Source organism: Colossoma macropomum, unplaced genomic scaffold (genome assembly GCF_904425465.1).
Source record: "Colossoma macropomum unplaced genomic scaffold, Colossoma_macropomum, whole genome shotgun sequence".
In the NCBI taxonomy this organism is placed as follows: domain Eukaryota; kingdom Metazoa; phylum Chordata; class Actinopteri; order Characiformes; family Serrasalmidae; genus Colossoma; species Colossoma macropomum.
The window spans coordinates 28828-49719 of record NW_023495215.1 but is presented as its reverse complement, the minus strand read 5'-3'; the positions used below and the strand labels follow the sequence as shown (position 1 = coordinate 49719).

General features: G+C 37.1%; 1 protein-coding gene and 1 long non-coding RNA gene across 2 annotated transcripts; one reads left to right on the top strand and one right to left on the bottom strand.

Moving 5' to 3' along the window:
* The first annotated feature begins 1925 nt into the window (after positions 1-1925).
* LOC118801188 lies at positions 1926-7090 on the top strand. Its single transcript, XR_005006481.1, has 3 exons — positions 1926-2019; positions 4902-4967; positions 6192-7090. It is a non-coding gene; the product is annotated as an uncharacterized LOC118801188 (long non-coding RNA).
* Positions 7091-8276: 1186 nt separating this feature from the next.
* Positions 8277-11110, bottom strand: LOC118801187. The gene is made up of 8 exons (XM_036561360.1): positions 11050-11110; positions 10324-10382; positions 10181-10211; positions 9556-9984; positions 9309-9431; positions 8974-9185; positions 8665-8772; positions 8277-8563 (listed from the first exon to the last, which is right to left on the bottom strand). The coding sequence occupies exons 1-7, from the start codon at positions 11061-11063 to the stop codon at positions 8684-8686; spliced, it is 957 nt and encodes a 318-aa protein (XP_036417253.1). The 5' UTR covers positions 11064-11110; the 3' UTR covers positions 8277-8563; positions 8665-8683.
* Between the last annotated feature and the right edge of the window lie 9782 nt (positions 11111-20892).

Below are 20892 nucleotides of genomic sequence, written 5' to 3'. Positions count from 1 at the left end.
GCTAAGATGTTTCTGTTCACTTCAGAAATCATTGTTCTCTCTGCAGTCACATCATCACATTTCTTTACAAGTGATTCAGCTCTGCAGCTGTACATGCTCATATCTTTATTGGTGTAATTTCTGGTCAGGATGGGGGTGCTAGGTTATGCCTTGATCTACCAGACTACCATTGTTAAGCTCCATTACTGCTTTTTATCACTGCACCAATCGATTAATTTATAAATATGCTGTGATTATGTCTATGATTTTCCATCTTCTTAAAGACTTCCTTTCCTGACATTGACAATTTCTTAGTCCTTATGTTAAGAGGAACATCCCACATCAACTCTAGTCCTCTAGTACAATAAAACCAATCAATTATTGTCAATTGTCAAAAACTTTTTGGTGACCAAAAAAAGGGGGACTGACAACTATGTAATTTGTACATTGGTAACCAGAGCAAGCAAAGTTTATTTATATAGCACTTTTTACATCAGGTGTTGTCACAAAGCAGCTTTACAAAAAGAAATCCGGGTCCAAACCCCCATGAGCAAGCCAGTGGCGACAGTGGCAAGGAAAAACTCCCTAAGAGAAACAGGAAGAAACCTTGAGAGGAACCAAGACTCAGAAGGGGAACCCATCCTCCTCTGGTCGACACCGGATAGTAAACATTGTTAGTACAAAAACGGGGAAAACAGGTGGAGCAAATGATTAATTTGATTAGTTTCGTTTATGCAGCAGCAGCAGCGGCAGCAGCATCAGCATCAGTGGGGTCAGAATGTGAGGGTGAGGTTTGCACAGCGTTGTACAGTATGAAGCTCAATGGTGGTCAAGCCGGTCCAGAAGGCAGCAGTGGCAGAAGAGGCAGCAGCATCAGGCGCACAGAATGGGCAGCTGTTCAATTCGGCAAAGGAAAGAAAGGAAAAACACACAGAGTCAGTTCTGTAATGGGTGTCAGTTCTGTAATGGGTGACTGATCACAGATTATAGTGTTAGCAGAGCAGCAGAGACTCTGGCAGGTATAGAACTGACAGGGAAAACTAATTACCAAAGGCTTGACTATACAAGTAAGTTTTTAGCCTAGACTTAAAGACTGAGGCTGTGTCTCGAACATTAACAGGAAGACTATTCCAAAGCCGGGGGGCTTTGTATGAGAAGGCTCTGCCCCCTAATGTAAATTTATTAATTCTAGGTACTAATAGTAAGCCAGCACCTTGTGATCTAAGTAGGTGTGATGGTTCATAGTGAGAGAGAAGTTCACTCAGGTACTGAGGGGCGAGTCCGTTTAGGGCTTTATAAGTCAGTAAGACAATTTTATAATCAATGCGAAATTGGTAACTAGCGTAGATTGATAGAACTGGGCTGATATGGTCAAATTTTCTGGTTCTAGTAAGAACTCTGGCTGCAGCATTCTGGACTAGCTGAAGCTTGTTATGGCTTTTGCTCAAACATCCAGCCAGCAGGGCATTACAGTAATCTAGCCTTGAAGTAATAAATGCATGAACAGAGGTGCTCATACCTTTGAATTAATGCAGACGCTCGGCACTTTCATTTCAATTTGAGTGTTTAATTTCAAAAACATCATTACAGAAAAGATTACTATTTAAAAATTGGACTAAAGCTTGAGTGCAACTAGAGAGTGGCATAAGTTGTCTAGTTCAATGGAGAAAGGCTGTGCTCCTGTTCCAGTCTCAGGAATGCCTACAGAGGGAAACAAAGGAAAAGGAAAAGTTAGTCGATCAATGAAAACTTCAAACTGGAGGGCCATTTATAAAAGCATAGAAACTCATACCATATTTATGTTCACTAGCTTGTGTTGTATTAACATAGCCAGCGAGGCAGATGACATAACAGCCAAGCTCCTCCTCAAGGTCGAAAGACCGAAAAGTTGATAACCCAGAAGTCGGCTCATTGTCATAGAGAATCCACCTGTTCTTTGAGAGGTTAAAACACTTGAACATGTGAGTTCGTTGACCCAGCAGCAGAAACTGAAGCTTAAAGATCCTAAAAGACAGAAGACGACACAGGATGATCACAGAGGTAAAGCAATGCACTTCAGGCTATTTTTACTGTTTAGTTATTATTTTTGGTGAATTTGTGGAGTTGCCTTTGGTTGCCATCTTCAACAAACAGGGGTGGTTTAGGAAAGTTTAAGTGAACATCTCGATGCACCAGAATGAGAGCAGGATCATCCACATGGCCTAAAGCCTTCACATCCCCAAACGCTCGAAATTTACTGACAAGACAAATATGAGATTATGTGAAAGTGAGAAAGTATTATTTTCTCTTTTAGCAGTTCCGCTCAGTCATAGCACACCAATAAACCTTGGACCTGGCAGGTCATGTCAAGAAAAAAACTTTCATTTAATTCCTACGAATGATATCAAATAGTGCTTTAGATAGTTTTAGAATCAGACAAAGCTAAACTGGAGCAGACTTGCTCGTCCTTTTATGCATAATGAAAACACAGCTAATGATGAATATGTGGATGGGAAAGGCTGATATCACAATGAGAGCCAGAGGACATTTCACTACAAACTGCCAGCTGACTTAAAACTGTATAGACAGTGGCTTGACATCTGGAACAATGCATCATAAACATGATAATGGCTTTTATTAGGCTGTGTTCAAAATGCATGCATACACATCTCGTTACCTTTTTTCCAAATGATGTCAAATAATGCTTCAGATTTTGAGAGTTTAAATATAAAGACCTTTTACAGACGTGACCTGCCAGGCCTCTGGTGAGAAGCTCTGTTGTCGTTATTTTTTATATTCATTGCTTACCTCAGCGTTGTTTCATATACGGCATCGTCATTCGGGGTTTCTTGATGATGATCAACTTCAGCACATATCAGTTTAGCAAACACTGGAAAATGGTCTTGCACACAACTTTTACAGTCAATTATTTTATTTTTAGGAAACTGTATTAGCAGGCTTATCCAGAGAGCTTTAGCATCATCATAATTTTCTGTATCCAAAAAAGCCATAACTTTTCTGAGTGAGGGGTCTACCTCTAAGAGATATTTCACATTTGAATATTTAATATAACAAACGTGAAAAGCAGCAAGGAATGAGTCCAGGACACACGTGTTGGTAAACTGTTTAGATCTAAAATGACCACCAGCTTTTATGTAGACACCTCGATTTCTCAGCTTCAGCAATGCTAGTGGCTCTGAATCTGAATTAGAGTGAGATTTTATAAAAAATTACAACAGAGAGCTAAAAATATTGAACAATATTCATTTCTCTTTCAACGTAAGAACATGTTTGAACTTTTGCATTGTCTTTTCAAATGCAATATTGGAATCAACTATAATATGAAGATATTTGGTATTATAAAAATTGTAACTATAACCATGCAGTAAAGTTTTTATTGGGCATGAAAGTACAAACCTTCAGTGTTGAATGGTCTATATTGGTGCCACCATGTATAAAGAGAAGAGCTGTTAATCACAGAAAATCTTTGTAAGTCTGAGGTGATCATGTGATAAGTTACACACAGCTTCATGCTACCCATTCACAGATTACATCAATGTTGCATCAAGTACCCTGACTTTAAAATGATCAGGGTCCATCAGAACAGAAATGCTGTAGCTGTAGAATTATTGTTTTACATTTGATTATGTACAAATACCAACAAATGAAAAATGAAAAAGGAAGGTAAAGAACACAAAAAGAAAAGATATACAGCATGTATGTATGAAAAGCTCTTTCTAGACTGTTTCAGATCGACCAGTCCATGTTCTGATCATTACTTTATAGCCATTTCTATGAGGTAAATAGCTACAAATGTTAACTTTTACATAAACTAGATTGTAAACACATTTCTGCCTAGACCTGCCCTAACATATTTTTACCCTTCAGGTTAGTCCTAGTTTACTGACTGAAGTACAGGAGCTCTGTTATGTAACAAACCAATTCAAACAGCGCGCCAACACGGCAGTAAAAGGTTTTCTATGCATTGTCACAGAGAATAACTGACAGTTTCTCATTAGTTGATCAAAACAAGAAAAAGAGAAGCATTTTAAACAGAGAGTGATTGTTCTGTACCTGCTGTTTTCCATTTCAAGTTTTTTATTTACTAAACGACAAGGGTCAAAGTGAACTTGTTTGCCAGCTGAATCAAATTCCAGCTAAGGAAGTGAATCTGATGACGTGAATTTTGTCTCCATCAGCTAATCCAATCAGAGGCAGCTGTTTTGGCGCCATAAAGCTTCTTTGCCAATAAGCCAAAATCTGACATATTATTACAAAGATTCTTTAATTTATTCTGAAGTTATTTCTAGTGGAGGTGAGCAGTTTTTTTTCTATTTGAACTTTATAAACATTGCCATGTTAATATGAATTATTTTTATTAATGATCTTTGAATTCATGCTAAAATTACAAAAAAACATGGGTACAAAAAAGAACCTGCACTGAAAAGTACTGTATTGTACCTCAACAGGGTGCAGCCCCAGTGTCAAGCCTTTGTACTCTCTTAAGTACCTAATTTTCTTAGTGTGCAGCCTGTTACTAGGTTTGTCTCTGGTGTTGGGAAGAAAAAAAAATGAAAATCAATTGATAACAGTCCAGTTTAGTTAAGGGTAAGGCTTTTGCCTAAAAAGATTGCAAGGTCTAGATTAGACAGAAAAGTGACAGGAAATAGAGCAGAATGTAAGTTTTAATTTACCTTATGTTTGTCATTGTTGATATTAATTTTCCACCTTCCTTCCTGCTCCAGACTGTCTCAGTTTCCTTTTTATAGTTACATTGAAGTTTAGTATTAACAATTTTTAATTTAATCTTTGCACTTTCAACCACCAATCATTTTCACAATCCACATGGCGTTGCATTGAAGTTAATATTAACTAGACCATAATATAGATTTACTTCAAGGAAACTTCCTGTAGACTCTTAAAAACCTGGCACTTTTCCACAGATGAACAAGAAGGTAAGTGTACTGGAACTTTGGAACTGGAATACTGTACATGGCACAGGAAGTAAGGTAAGAATTGGTACGTTTGTTGTCACATTGTCTATATTGTGGTGATGAAATGAATGACTGCATTCACCATGTCATTTTGTTCACCCTCCTCCATATTTTGCATAATCATTCATGACATAAGTTCTAAGAAAGACTTTCCTTAAAACAGAGATAGAAAAGAAATAATAATCATTTTAAAATCCTTAATGTAATGCAGATACAGGCCTGTCATTTGAGCAGATTGTAAATTCCACATAAGCTTCTTGTTTTCTTCGTAAATATAGGTAATATAGAGAAGAGAAAATTGCATCTATAATATAGTAATTATACTGTAATTACACTGAAAAACATAGTGTTGTGCTAATTGATGGTAAATTAACCAAGACATCATGTAAACTGTACAAGTAGGAAATGATTCATTCTTGAAAAGAAAATGTTATTCACTTACATTTATTTACCCTGTTTATATTGGTGTTCAGGTGTTAAGATGTTAACCATGTGTTAATGTAAAATGAAAGCATTTTATTATAAAGTGAATCTCACAAAGTCAGACACTCAATGTTTTAATATTATGGTCATTCTTTGTTTTATATATTGCAAAATACTTCAATGCATGCAGTATGTAGAGCAATGTTCCATTCAATAAAGTATTCAGATTTCAAAATATCTAAGTATTATTATTGTTGATTACATTAGTTTTCATGCTTACAAATTATAATTCTAATTATCCGACATTATATAAATAATCTCATTAGTTCATCAAGAGTAATGATTTAAATATTTAATGCAATATGTAGAAAACAGGCAGCGTAAAAAAAGCGTAAAGTTGATAAATGTGACATGTTAAATTGCTTTGCGTAATGACTGAACTTAAGCTTTAGAAAACCATGAATGTATGATATAATGGATATTGGTTAAAGGTATACTTAAGAAATGCTAGTAATGATATCATTTGCAATGTACTGGAGGTGGAGGTGGTGTTATTGCACGAGCATGTATGGCTGCCAATGGAACAAAGTCCATTTTTTATCTTCACTGCATCTTTTTATTGATAAAGTAACTGCTAACAAAAGCAGCACAATGAATTCAGAAGTGTGTGGGTGCAGATTCAGCCAAATGCTTCTAAAGTATGGACACAGAACACCACAAAATAAGCCAAGACTTTAAGGCAAAGAAAATGTTCTGCCAATAGCAAGTCACTCACCTGACCTTAAACCAATTGAACATGCATTTTGCTTACTGAAGGCAAAACCAGAGGGAGAACACCCAAAAATCTAGCAGGAACAGAAGACTGCAGTGAAGACCTGGTGGAGCATCACCCAGTATTTGGAGATGTCTGTGGCTTCCAGACAGCAAAGGATTTGCAATATGACAATTTAATTAAATTTATAATCGTTAGTTTGTCCATGTAATGTTACTTTGTTTGGTGGCTATTTATAAAAATGGTTGTAATTCCCACAACATGTACTATCACACCTGTCCAGCAGGTGGTGCCAAAGCATTAGCACTATGAGGGAAACATCCACACCTTCCTTTGAACCCTGGGCTCATCAGCTAATGTGGTTCAGCTGAGTCTCATCTCACTGGCTTTGTAAGTCACCAGAATCCTAGGAACTCTGTTTAGTCATGCAGTCTCCTGTGTGCTGGAGCATTTGTAAGATTCCTGCTATGCTCTCTGTAAGTTTGTCTGTTTTCCCTGTGGAATTGTGTTTGCCTTTCCAGGACACTGTACTTTGTTTCTTTATGTTTTTATATGCTTAGGGTTTTGTTCTGTCACCGCTTGAGGAAGTAAAACCACTTCAGACATCAGTACCGCCACTGTGTATTGGTCTATATTATACATATATATATCTATATAATACAGCAACATGGAGACACTTTGTCTTTTCTTTCTGTTATTATGCTTATAAACTGTGAACATGAATTCCACCTTTGATTAGACAGTCAAGCTCAGCACTCACGTTTAAAGAACATTGGAAAATGAATCTGTTTAACTAGTGCTCAATTAAAATTCTATGTCTCTTTGGTGTTTATCATTTTAATATGATGAGTTATGCTTTATATGATTTTCAATGAATACTCATAGTATCTATTACTGTCTTATCACCCAGCACTTTGAGGTGCCACTGTATATGCCACTACAAATAAACTTATCATTATTATGACGCTGTAGCTACTTATTGTTCTCTTTGGCATCACATGGTACATGATGCCAAACCTGATTTCAGATTTACATAAAGCAAAACAGCTCATAAGCATTATGTTTATGACTGTTACACCCTGTCTAGGGTTTTTACAATGGTTAATAACATATAGAAGACAAAAGAGAGCCATTGAGCGTTTAAACAGATCAAGTTGTGTTATTTTCTTTACTTTTCCTGCTGCCAACACACAAACTTCAGAGTGGGCATGTGCCAAAACAACAAACATAACCAGTCTAGCTAGGTTTAGAGAACTAACTTACCTACACCAAAAATAAAGAAACTAAAATACATTGTCTTTTCTGACTCCCTGACTAGGCCTGAAACAAGAGAAAACATTGGGTCAAAGGAAACGGCACCCACTCCTACACCCTGACATAAGAGAGGGAAAGTTACAGAGATTGTTCATGAGCTCACTTTTCAATAGTGGAAGTAAACTTAGCAGAAGACATAGGCCCAATTCCATTTCACCCCTTGCCCCGACCACTTAGCCCTTAGCCCTCTGTTTTGCGTGTTCATGAATAGGGGTAAGGTGTCCCAATGTTAGTTGAGATAGGGGGTAGGGTGAAGTGTTGGGCCAACATGGCCCTTCAAATGGAGGTTTTTCAGAGGCACACAAAAAAGAAAAAAAATCCAGCAGATGGCTGCGCAAGCGACCAAAGAAACCCACAAATGTATTTTCTCCATTAAAAATTACAATAACCACTGTATTATCTCAGTTTAATGTCTTTTCAATGTATTATAGTCACTTTCTTCATAACAAGAATAAAAAATCGCTAATAGCATGCTAATGTCTTGGTAGCTAGCTAGCTAACTTTCCTGTTCCACCTTAAACAGTCCAGCAGTTCTTACGCCTGAAGAGCCAGAATGTCACTGCTGCACCATTTAAGGTGGAACAGGAAATCAAGAAGCTGGTGAATAATTTCAGCTTCGTATCACTAAAGAATTAGGGGTAGGTGATAATAAATAATTGTCTTATCCGTAAGGTTGCTGAACTTTACCCTTCTCTGCTATTAATCCAGACTGGCAGGGTCGCCTACAGAGCACAGCTAGTAGCCTGTTAATTAAGTAATTTAATGAAGCGTTTTTTTGTTTTTTGTTTTTTTTTAGGGTTGTCCATTTGGTTAGGCTGACACTCAAAAACAAGGAGTAGGGGTAAAAAGAAGAAATGGAATTGGGCCATAATTAGAGCTAAGCTAATACATTGAGAAAGAGACAATACACCAACTATAAAGCAAACATCTATCTGAGCTACGGTTCTAAACTACTAGGTTTGCCCCAAGCCGCCTTGGAGGTACGCCTAGAGGACTTCGGAACAGGCCATGGAAGAAATACCCCATGCACTCGTAGCCAGCCAATCAGATGAACTTTTGGTCAAAGGACTGCAGCCAATCACATGCACGGGTGGGCAGTTTCCTAATCAGTGAGAAAGAGAGATGGACAGAGAGAGAAAAATAAATCAAACAAAAACATACATCCCGGGGACGCAACAATTCATTGTAATTATGTAACTGTACCTTTGGCTAATGTGAACAATCACATTCTCCGGTTCCTGTCACCTACTGGACTCCAATTCCACACTGACGCTCCAGGTCGTAACCCCTCTTCAGCCACTGGAACACCAACTGAAACAACCAAGACATGAGACATTCTGAGCTTTTAATCTACTCGGAATCTCAGAATTGGAATAATGATAAGATTTTACTGTCAGAGTAAAATGAGCTCCATATACATTGATCTCAGTGTACAGATAATTTTAAACTCTCGGTGAAAAGTTATGAAAACTGTAAATCCATTATGTTACCACAGTTCCAGCACTAACATACCATTACTGTGTCCAGGTTGGATAACGTTGACATAGCCAGCCAGGTGAACGGGATAATCCTTTTTAAAATATGCAGCATTAAAGTCGATGTCTGGTGCTACACTCGGGTTATTGTCATACAGGACCCATCTATCCACCAGGTTGCAGCACACAACCATGTGCTTTGTTTGTTCTCTCCTCTTCCACAGAAGCAAAAACTGCAGCTCAAATGTTCTGAGAATGATATGATATGATACACATTTCTATGGCATTTTTAACAGAGGTCAAATTTTAAACACTTGATGAAAGGTAAAAAGAAAAACATTTTGTATTAATGCTTTTCACTTCCTCATTTACCTGCCATATTTGTCTTTAATAAGTGGGGGAGCTGTGTCCATTAGGCCATCTATGTTTACAAGTATGAGGCAGGGGTCTCCATATTTACCCAAAGTCATTACTTCTCCATAGGGCTGGAATTCCCTAAGAATCAACATAGTGTTTATTACAAATATATTACACATTTATTAGTTCTTATATTAGACATTATATTTGTTTACATAAAGATTGTAAGAGACAGCAAACATGATGCATAAGAAATGTTCACCGTAAAATGCTTTCTTGTAAACGATCAGCAGCTCCATGAATGGCTCCGCTTTCAGAAAAATGGTCTCTGGAACAAACCAGCTCTTGAAGCATTGGCAAATGGTCCTTTACTTCACTCCAAACATTAATTACCTTTTGGAAATTAATTTGGAATTTACAGTCTTCAGACATGAGATTTAACCTAACCAGCCAAAGAACTTTGGCTTCATTATATTTTTTTGCATCTAAAAATATCATTATTGCATTCATTATAGAGTCAGATTGGAAAAGTAGTTTAATTTTTTCAAATTTAGTATAACAAAGATGAAAGCCAACTAGGAGTGAGTCAAGAACACATGTGTTTTCTGCTTTATATAGATCATAGTGACCACCGGCTTTTATATAGCTCTTCCAGTCTTCCATCATGAGTTTCTTCAAGTCAGGAAAACATCTGCAGAGATGAAGACAAACATATGAGATGACTTGTAGGTCTGTTATCTTGCTTTTAGTATTAAAACACGGCCCATATTGAGTGGCCAAATTTGTAAGTCACTCTTCACACTAAAGATTGCCACATATATAACATATTTATGAAATTATTAGACCACAATTACAAATTTACATTATCTTACACAGTGTCAACTTACATAATATTTGTTCCTTGGACTTCTTCAGCACCTGATAGCAAATACAGACAGACGTAGACACAAACACACATGTTAAAGCCCGGTGGAAACATTTGGAACAAATATAATGTCAGCTCCATGGTGAAGTAATCACCCAACTTTACCTTTAAGCAGACATTCACGTATGAGCAGTAACTCATCACGTTTGCTCTTAAATTTGGTGCTGGAAATTAGATAAACAACATTAGAAAAATGTTATTTCTAACAATATTTCCACTGTCCTTTTACACGCTACTGAAATATACAGTAAGGAGCTACAGATGTTAAGTATTACATAACCTGGATTGTAAACACAGACTTGCCCTAACAAATTTTACCCTTCACTTTCACTTTTTTTTTCAATGTTACCCTTCAGGGCTTCCCTAAATGTTACATGGAACATAAATTTTTTTTTGTTCTATAATTGATAGTATCTGTATTCGTAAACTATTTCTCATAACCCACCCCTCCACCACTACGTCCCAGGCCTGGTATAATCACAGTCGGTGACAACTTGATAGTAGGCCTTAATAGCCTTCATGACATGAAATACAGGACTAGATATAAAAGAAAACAACACAGATCTGCCCAGACCTGTCCTTCGTCTCATATATTTACCCTTCAAGCTAGATCTACATCATTTACTAAAATACAAGAGCATTGTTATATAACTTATATGACAATGACTAAGCTAATCACGCAAGGCATTTTCCTAATACTGCGGTCCCCAGCATGGTTTTAAAGTTAATCACTTCCATGTATTGTCTCAGAAAATAGATTCTAATTTATATAAACCCTTCATATATCATCCACAATACAAAAACAAATGAGAAATATTTTCAGTCCTTTACCTGTTATTGCCCATTTCACGCTGTGTATCTAGTCTTGTCTGAAAAGGTAGAAGGAGGAAGCCTTTCTAGACTGAGAAGGAAGTACTGATGACACTGAAATAGGCCCATCCCATCACAGTACGGGAGAAAAGTAGTTAAAAAAGGCAGGTTTCCTTATTGAAATACAAGAAGTTAGTTCTCTATGTGGATGGGGAAAAGTCATGCTACCAGCTTGATTTGATACTTTGTCAAAATCATCTAGACAACAAGTCTTCTATCTTTCAGTTCCCTCAAAAGAAAATAGTTGAAAATAGTCTGCTTTGATTTCTGAGAGACTACATTTCATTTGCTTCCAGAATTTGCTGATTTTTCATGGTATTCCATCTACCCATACAATGTGTCCTGTGCCACTGGCTGCCACACAAGCCCAGAAAATAACAGATCTATGCTTGACAGTTGGCAAGGTGTTCTTTTCATCAAATGCTGATCCTTTTTTCTTTAAACATACTTTTGGTGGTTGTGACCAAAAAGATCCATTTTATTACAATCCACCGCATTTGTTATCAAAATGCTCATTGATCTTTATCTGGATGTTGTTTTCAGTGCAGAAGTTGCTTTTTGTGATGAGGTTGCATGTGAGGTTTCAAACTGATGATTCTTCCCTGTAGATGAGTTTTGTTCAAGCAGCCCCCAAATCAAATCTGCACCACCAATCCTGTGATAAGCTAAATCTTCCTGCTAGCCCTTGCTGTCATTTGCTTTGCATTTCAGGCCAGCATATAGGTAGTTCTATCTGAATATTTTCGTGTTCCTCCAGATCTGGTGTCTTTGTGGTTTCACAGTTCCCCTTAACTGCTATTTCTTAATGACAATTTGGACATTAGAGCACAAAGCATTTTGATAACTTTGTAAAGTCTTCTCTTGCTTTGTAGGCATCTATTAGCTTCATTTCTCAGATCCCAGCTGCTTACATGAACCTATGGTTGTTGAGTATTAGCACAAGATTTAAAGAATCAGAATTCATTATGCTCAGCAATTTCCAGCAGCTGACAATTCCTACTGACAATCTTAACTAGTAATTAAATTCTATGTCTTTACAACTAGAAAGGTGTCTTGTGCCAACAGGTTATCTATTAAAGCCCACCTGCCTTTGCCATCTTTCAAAGGTGCTGAGTTACAAGTTGCCATGCATGACAACAAAAATCTAAAACAATACATTTTTTCACAATACTTTTAAACATTTCAAATCATACACAATGCACCTAATTAATTCCACAATTCATATCCTACACAGCACTGCACTGACATTTACAATGTCCATGTTCAATATACTTATTGCTTCAGGTGACTAGCAGGGTTTTTACATGATTTTGATTGATACCAACTTGAGTGTTTCCTCATGCAATTTTATTTGTAGTGATTGTTTAATTTCAATAACAATATTCTAGAGTACAGAGAAGATGTTTCACTGTTCTAATACTGCATATAATGAAAGTATATTATTGCTTCATGTTTCATATGATACATTCACTTATATGGATATAGACTGGTTCAAGTGCTTTGATTATACAATAATACCTTAAATACAGCTACAATCAAAGTTAACAAGTAATGATAAAACAAGGGAACTTTTTAAAGAGGAACTTCACAAAAAAATCTGCAGCCCACTCCAACTGCTGGTTGCTACACCTGGGCTATACTTCATCAAAACATTAAAATGCAAAAATAAGGTTAATGTAAAAAAACATGCATTTGTCAGTTATCTTTGTGAAACACCATAACAAGTGATGCATAGTGGCAAATATTATAATGCTTTTTTGCATGAAATGGTGCACCACAGATTGAATTGTCATTGGTGCCCCCAGCTTACATTCTGTTCATAAAGAGAGACATGCATGCATTCGATTTGATCACATGGTATTTAAAGCTTATTCTGAGGTCAGAGCTTAGCCCAATAGTGTAGTTATTCAGAGGTGCCACAGGATAGATCTCCCAATTTCATCAGTACATCATCCACAGACTCTTCAGGAATATTTCGCTGCCCTGATGAATCTGAGTCGAAAGCCTGTGCTCCTGTTCTAGTCTCGGGAATGCCTACAAATAAAGGAAAAGCAAGCCAATGTATATGGAGGAAACCACAAACCAAAGTGCCATTAAAAAGCATTAGAACTCATACCATGTTTATGTTCTTCAGCTTGGGTTGTGTTGACATAGCCAGCTAGGCAGATCATATAACGGTCGAGTTCATCTTCAAACTTGAAACGCCGAAAAGACCTGCAAGCCGGATCGTCATCATAGAGAATCCAGATGTTCTTTGAGAAGTTGAAACACATGACCATGTGAGTTCCTTCACCCAGCAGCAGAAACTGAAGCTCAAAGATCCTAAAACAAAGAGGACAATGGTTGTGGTACGTGGATAATCACAGAGGTCAACTAATGTACTTCAGGGTGTTACAGGTCTCCTATGTTCCCTCCTGCAATTGTTATGGGTTTCCCTGTACTCTGTGTGTGTCTGTGTATTTCTCTGTCCTCCCTGTCTCTAGGTGGAGCTCTATTCAGGCTGAAGGCTAGTGTGTGCAGTGAGAGAAGCATTTCCTGGAGAATACCCTAAAAGAGGTGGGAAAATGAAGAGAAGAGGGGGGGACCAACCTTGTTGTTGTTTTTTTTTTTGTGCCCTGTGTGTGTTTTGAGTCTTCTTTGGCAAATGTGTGCTGTGTAAAGTGTTTATAGAAAAACAACTATGCAACGCACCATTTTGGTAAGTGCCATTTTGTTTGTAGACTCCTTCGTTTCTCCTGGTTTTAGGTTAGTTAGTGTTGGGTTTGTTTGTTATTTTGGCCTTTGCTTACCCCTGGAGAGATAGCAGATCGGTTGACTCTTCGCTAACAGTTATTGCCTGTATCAATTCTATCTTTGTTCTAAATACATGTAAATAGTCTGACCATTGTGTGATGTGGGTTTCTTTTTGTCCCTTCACTTGCCCCCAGATTCATTACACCCTAGACCAACCTGTAACAATTGGGGGGGCGTCCTAACTTTTTGCTCTTCTTGCCTTTTTCTTTTTTTTGTGGGGGCAGGTGTGGTGTGATCATGGAGTTTAATTCGGTGGAGGCGTTGAGTAAGTGCAGGAAGGCTGAGTTGTTGATGGTAGCAGGGTTTTACAATGTGTCAGTGTCTCGCTCTGCTAGGAAGGCTGAAACGAGAGATACATTAATCAACAGATTACGTGAAGACCAGCAGTTGCCAGTGTCCACTGATACAGGGGGTGCTGCTGTGTTGCATGGGGTGAGGGATGCTGGTGTTGCCACAGGTGGCCCTGGTGTTTCCTCAGGGGTGGAGGCTGCTGAGCATTCCCCAGGAACACCAGGCATAGATCCAGTTACTCCTCCACCTGTTGAGAGCCTTCTCACTGATTTGAGTATGGCAATAAAGTAGAAAGAATTGGATCTCGCTATTAAGCAGCAGGAGCAAGAGACACACGAACTGGAGGTATTTACCCTTCCTCAACCCTACTACTGTGTTCCTACCACCCTATTTAGTCTGACTAAGAAATTATCACTGAAACTATTGTGACACTGTGCCATGAGAGACTATGCATGATCTTGATTTCATTAATGACACCAGTCTTGCTTCTGTATCATTTTGTCCATTTGTCCATTTCTTGCTTCTGTATCATTTTGTCCATTTATGAGTACTGTAAAAAAAAAAAAGTACTTTATTGACATCTCCACCTCATTTTTTACCATCAGCCTCTTGTTACTCTTATTTTGTAGGCAGTGCAGTCTGGATGCAAACATTTAGTATTTTGTCGGTGTTTACACAAGAATAAAAGAGCGCCCTTCATTTGGTGACAGTGCGGTAGTGATTGACCAACTTTGTGTGTTGTGATGTATGTGGCTAATGATTTGAGTGTTTTAGGTCCTTTTGCACAGGTAATACATTGTTTTGGGAATTTCATTTAGAGAGCTAAGAATGAGATCAGAAATGAGATTAGATAAGAAATGCAACTAAGCAAATGAGAAAAGGTACATTGTACAGCCCTGTTAAAGAAGTTTCTTTCTTGCAAGCTCAGAACTATTACTTGATCAGACCTTTATTTTGCAAGACTAATTAATATTAGACACTTATTATACATTTATTTTTTTCTTCATTGATTTATTATTGTAATTTATAGACATAGTGTTGAATGAAGTCTATGGCAATTGTTATTTCCTATCACATCTGACAGCAGACAAAACACAGACATATAAAACAGACATAAAAACTGTAATGTGTTTGAAATATACATGTAGTTGTACTTGACTGATACCTTCCTCAAGTCTAAAGAGGAGTTGCTTTCACCTTATTCACCCTTACTCAAGCCTACTGAGTATTGCCTACCAACCTATTTACCCGTTCTCATCCATACCGAGTTCTCACCACCTTACTCACCCTTTTTCATTCTTACTACTGAAGAGTTTCTACTACTCTATATATCCTTCCTCAACCCTACTGAGGAGTTTCTACTACCCAATTTATCCTCCTTAACCCTACTGAGGTGTTCCTACCACTATGCTTATCTTTCCTCAACCCTACTGAGGAGTTTGTAGTACACTGTTTATCCTTTCTCAATACTACTGAGGTGTTCCTACCACCATATTTATCTTTGCTCAACTGTACAGAGGGGGTTCTACCACCCTATTTATCCTTCCTCAGCCCTATTAAGGATTTTCTGCCACCCTATTTTGCATTTATTTTGTCAGTGTGTACACCTGGATAAAAGAGTGCCCTTCCTTTAGTGACAGTGTTGTAGAGATTGATGATTGACCAGCTTTGTGTGTTGATGTAGGTGGCTTATGATTTGAGTGTTTTAGGTCGTTTTGCACAGGTGACACATTGAGTGCATTTACATAAATCCAATAACTGTAGAAAATCAGATTTTGACAAATCACATTTAATCCGATCAACATGTTTACATGCTCTTGAGTAATTAGATAATGGGAAACTCTGGGTCTACATGAGTCAAGCAGTTATTAGATTTCTACTTTGCAACCAACCAATAAACTTACAGAAGAAGATGTGATGTAAACGTAACATAAAACTCAAACTTCATGCCAAACTTCAACATTGTGCCACTTTTACCCGAAAATATTAACATACATCCATCCATCCATCCATCATCTAAACCGCTTATCCTTCTGGGTCGCGGTGGGGTGCTGGAGCCTATCCCAGCTGTCATTGGGCGGAAGGCAGGATACACCCTGGACAGGTCACCAGTCCATCGCAGATATTAACATACATCATTTAGAAAATGAAGAATATTTAAATCCTTTATTTCATGCTTGATAAGCATGGAGCACCTCTCCAAAAGTGTTTTGCAGCCATCTCGCAGACTGAGAAACATGAGTTTACATGTACTGAGAAATCTGATTACTGAGCTAAAATCCAGCTCTCTTTATCAGATTTCTTAATCAGATTCCTAGATTGGAGTACAGTGTTCACATGACCATTTAAATAACCGGATAACTGCAGAAATCTGATATTGATCAGATTATTGAGGGCATGTTTATGCGCTCATTGTTTTGGGAATTTCATTTAGAGAGAGAATGAGATTAGATAAGAAATGCATCTAAGCAATTGAGAAAAACTAAGTCCTCCTAGTACATTGTATAGCCCTATAAAAGAAGTTATATAATCTCAAGACTTTTACTTAACCAGGCGTTTATTTTACAAGACTAATATGTGGTGATTACTACTTCTTACTACATCTGATAGCAGACAAAACACAGACATATACATTAAAATAAACCAAATAAGTTTAGTGAAACTAGTTCTTATTGATTTTAGGTGCTCCAACATTTAGAATTTGTTTTGTTTGTCATGATCAGGAAGAAGTTCTTTTACATACCATTATTACACCAGGAAACATTTCTGTGGTCCAGTACACATGTCCTGACCACACCCTAGCTGAGAAACTCAGGAGAGTTAAGTCAAATGGACTCACTGACTGATGTATGAAATTTTAAACATAAAGTGACTAGAGGGACTTAAAAAATTGAGTTCAATGAACTTGTAATATTAACAGAAGAATCATTTGTGTTTTATATTCGTTAATTTATTGTTTGAAGCTCAATGCACACAACATTTCAAAGTAACCTGGTTATTTAGAAAGAAAATATCTTTAGCCTTTTTTCTTACCTTTCCAGAACAGCAGCTGCTTCTCCTTTCAAAACATTAGAATTTAGTCAGCACTGAACATGTTTTTGAAGTAAACAAAAGTAAAACATATAAAATTGGTGTTAAATAGAATTTCTGTACCTTCTGTTAGTTTATCTGAGTCCTGGTTTAGCGTAGAGATGTAGTCTGGATTGTGAATACAAAAAAAAATCTATCAATTGCTATGAATTTTTATACATGCTTGTAGTCATGTTGCACAGATGCCAGAACATATCCGGGCTTCGTGTTGGTTGTAAATAAATAAAACTGTCTTTTTTTCAACACATGCTTTGCAATTTGAGCGAGTTCCAGCTTGATCAGTCATGTCTACAAGAACTTCTGTCATCTAATATATCTTTTTTCACAAACACTAGGCTAAGCGAACCAATCCCATTGTAGCAATCCATGTTTAACATAGCAGGAAGCGTGAAATTATGTTACATTCCAGAAAGGAACAGCTCAATAGATTGTGGAAAATAATACATTGGCAAGAAAACCATTGATGAAAAAAGAAATTAGCAAACACTTGCCCATACTTTCTGAGTGCCATTGAAAACCATAAAACACTTTTCAGGCTGAGCGTTACAGAGGATATGACACCTTTGAAATGGCTGGTATTAGCTTAAAAGATCATGGCTGTTGGGTTTTTCAACAGTGACGCAAGTCATTTGTGTGAGGCTTAAAGATAATAACGCCCATTTGGAATCACAGACTACAGAGAAACTGCATTAATGATTATTACAGTAATCAAGGATTTTGATTATAAACACTTCTAAACCTAGTGTATACTGTCAACTTTTGTTTAAGATTTAAAAGGTTAATAAACACACTATTCTTTTAGCAAAATCCATAAGCTAACTTATATCTTGTAAATTTTACTTTCCCTTTTTCGCTTCTTAAGAGCACTTCTTCTCTCTTACAGCATGTACAGTGAGCCATTACAATATGTAAGATCAGACAGGCAAGTAAACAAAAGAAAGGATAGAGAAAAGACAGAACCCAGAGGGTAAGTAAAGTAAGGGTGAAGACACACTAAACATCCAAAGAGCTGGCACCAGGACCAGTTTGGAAGCTCCCAGTGCCACAATATTTTAGAAGCAACGAAATTTCAATTGCACCCATCTGCATAAGAGATCACATTCAGTACCTGTCATTGTTAGTGTAGGGTACAAGTTCACCATGAGATTGGGACAATGATACATATGGATAAAAATATTGCTTTGTTATTATCAGCCCAGCTTTTTTTTATTAAAAACTGAAAAATGCTGCTTGCATAAGTATTCAACCCCTTTAGACTAGTATGGGTACTGGTGGAAGAATCACCCTTTTCTGCAATAACAGCTTAAAGCCTGTTAGGTAATGCTGCTAATGCTTCTTTAAATAGTGACACAGATTCTCAATTGGATCCATCCTTCAATCTCCACCTATTGTTCCATTTGGCTTTAATAAAATGCATGAATATCATCTGTACATCTGTCACATTATGTGATGTCCAGGTAAAGCAGAGAGTTGGACTGTATCATTCAACCTAATAGCACAACCATTTTTTGGTACTGGGCAAATTTTTTGTAAACTAAACATCAGTTTTAATAAATTTGGACATGTGACTTTTGCCTTTGGACAAGTAAAATATGGATTTTCTTGTCCATAGAACAAGTCTTTGAAAAGGTTGGTCAAGGTGTCTAACTTTATATAATATTTACATAAAGCAAGGCAACTCATGTATTATATTTCTGCCAAATCTAATTTATTTAGCAAGAAAGTAGTTTTCCTTACACACTTCTTCAACGTTTTCTGACATTATGGTCATTTCTAACTCTAGTTGTGAAACTGTAATTAGCCTTGGGCTAATGTGAACAATTCCATTCTTCGGGTGATTTTCCTACTGGACTCCAATTCCACACTGATGCTCTAGGCCGTAACCCCTCTTCAGCCACTGGAACACCAACTGAAACGATCAACAATAGGAATAATGAAGATAGGCTTACTGTCAAAGAGTCCAACGAGCTCCATTCACCTCACTATACTGATAAACTCTTACTTTAAAGTTGTGAAAACTGTAAATCCATTATGTTACCACAGTTCCAGCTCTAACATACCATTACTGTGTCCAGGTTGGGTGTTGTTGACATAGACAGCCATATAAACAGGGTAATCATTTTTAAAATCTACAGCATCAAATCCAAAGTCAATGTTTGGTGCCTCACTTGGGTTATCCTCATACAGGACCCATCTACCCTCCAGGTTGCAGCACACGACCTTGTGCTCTGTTGGCTCTCTCCTCTTCCACAGAAGCAAAAACTGCAGCTCAAATGTTCAGAGAAAGAAATGTGTATCATATCAATGGCATTTTTTAATTAGGTCCCATGTGAAATACTTGCTAAAAGGTAATCAAAAAGACATGTTTTTATGCATGCTTTTTTATTTTCTCATTACCTGCCATATTTGTCTGTAATATGAAGTGAGGGAGCTGTGTCCATTAGGCCATCTATGTTTACCAGTATGAGGCAGGGGTCTCCATATTTACCCAAAGTCATTACATCTCCATAGGGCTGGAATTCCCTAAGAATCAACATAGTGTTTATTACACATATATTGCACGTATACTACACATTTATTAGTTGTTATATTAGACATTATATTTGTTTACATAAAGGTTGTGAGAGGCAGCAAACATGATGCCTAAAAAATATTCACCGTAGAATGCTTTCTTGTAAACGATCAGCAGCTCCATGAATGGCTACGCTTTCAGCAAACTGGTCTCTGGAACAAACTAGCTCTTGAAGCATTGGCAAATGGTCCTTTACCTCACTCCAAACATTAATTACCTTAGACATTTTGAATTTACAGTCCTCAGACATGAGATTTAACCTAACCAGCCAAAGAAATTTGGCTTCATTATATTTTTTTGCATCTAAAAATCTCATTATTGCATTGATTATAGGGTCAGATTGGAAAAGTAGTTTAATTTTTTCAAATTTAGTTTAATAAAGATGAAAGCCAACTAGGAGTGAGTCAGGAACACATGTGTTTTCTGCCTGATATGGACCATAGTGACCGCCGGCTTTTATATAGCTCCTCCACTCTTCCATCATGAGTTTCTTCAAGTCAGGAAAACATCTGCAGAGATGAAAACAAACATATGAGATGACTTGTAGGTCTGTTATTGTACTTATAATATTAAAACATGACCCATACTGAGTGGTCAGATTTTGTAAGTCACTCTTCACACCAAAGATCATGACAAAGCTTATTTGTGATATTATTAGATCAAAACTATAAAATCCTCCTTTATATTATCTTATCAGCATTGACTTGACTAGTATTTCTTCCTTGGTCTGCATCAGCATCTGATAACATACACAAACACACACATAGATATTAGACCATCAGTGGAAACATCTGGAACAAACATCTCTGCTGTGAAGTAATTGTCCAACTTTACCTTTAAGCAGATGTACATACACCTGCAGTAACTCATCACGGTCGATCTCTCTCCAACCAAAAAATGAAAAAACCCAGGATATGATTTTTGTGCTGGAAATTTAAATAAACATTGTTATTAGTAAAATGTTGCCATTTCTGAGATTATTTTCACTGTCCTCTCACACAGTACTGAAATACACAGTCAGGATTGTAAACATTTCTGCCTAGACCTGTCTTGACATA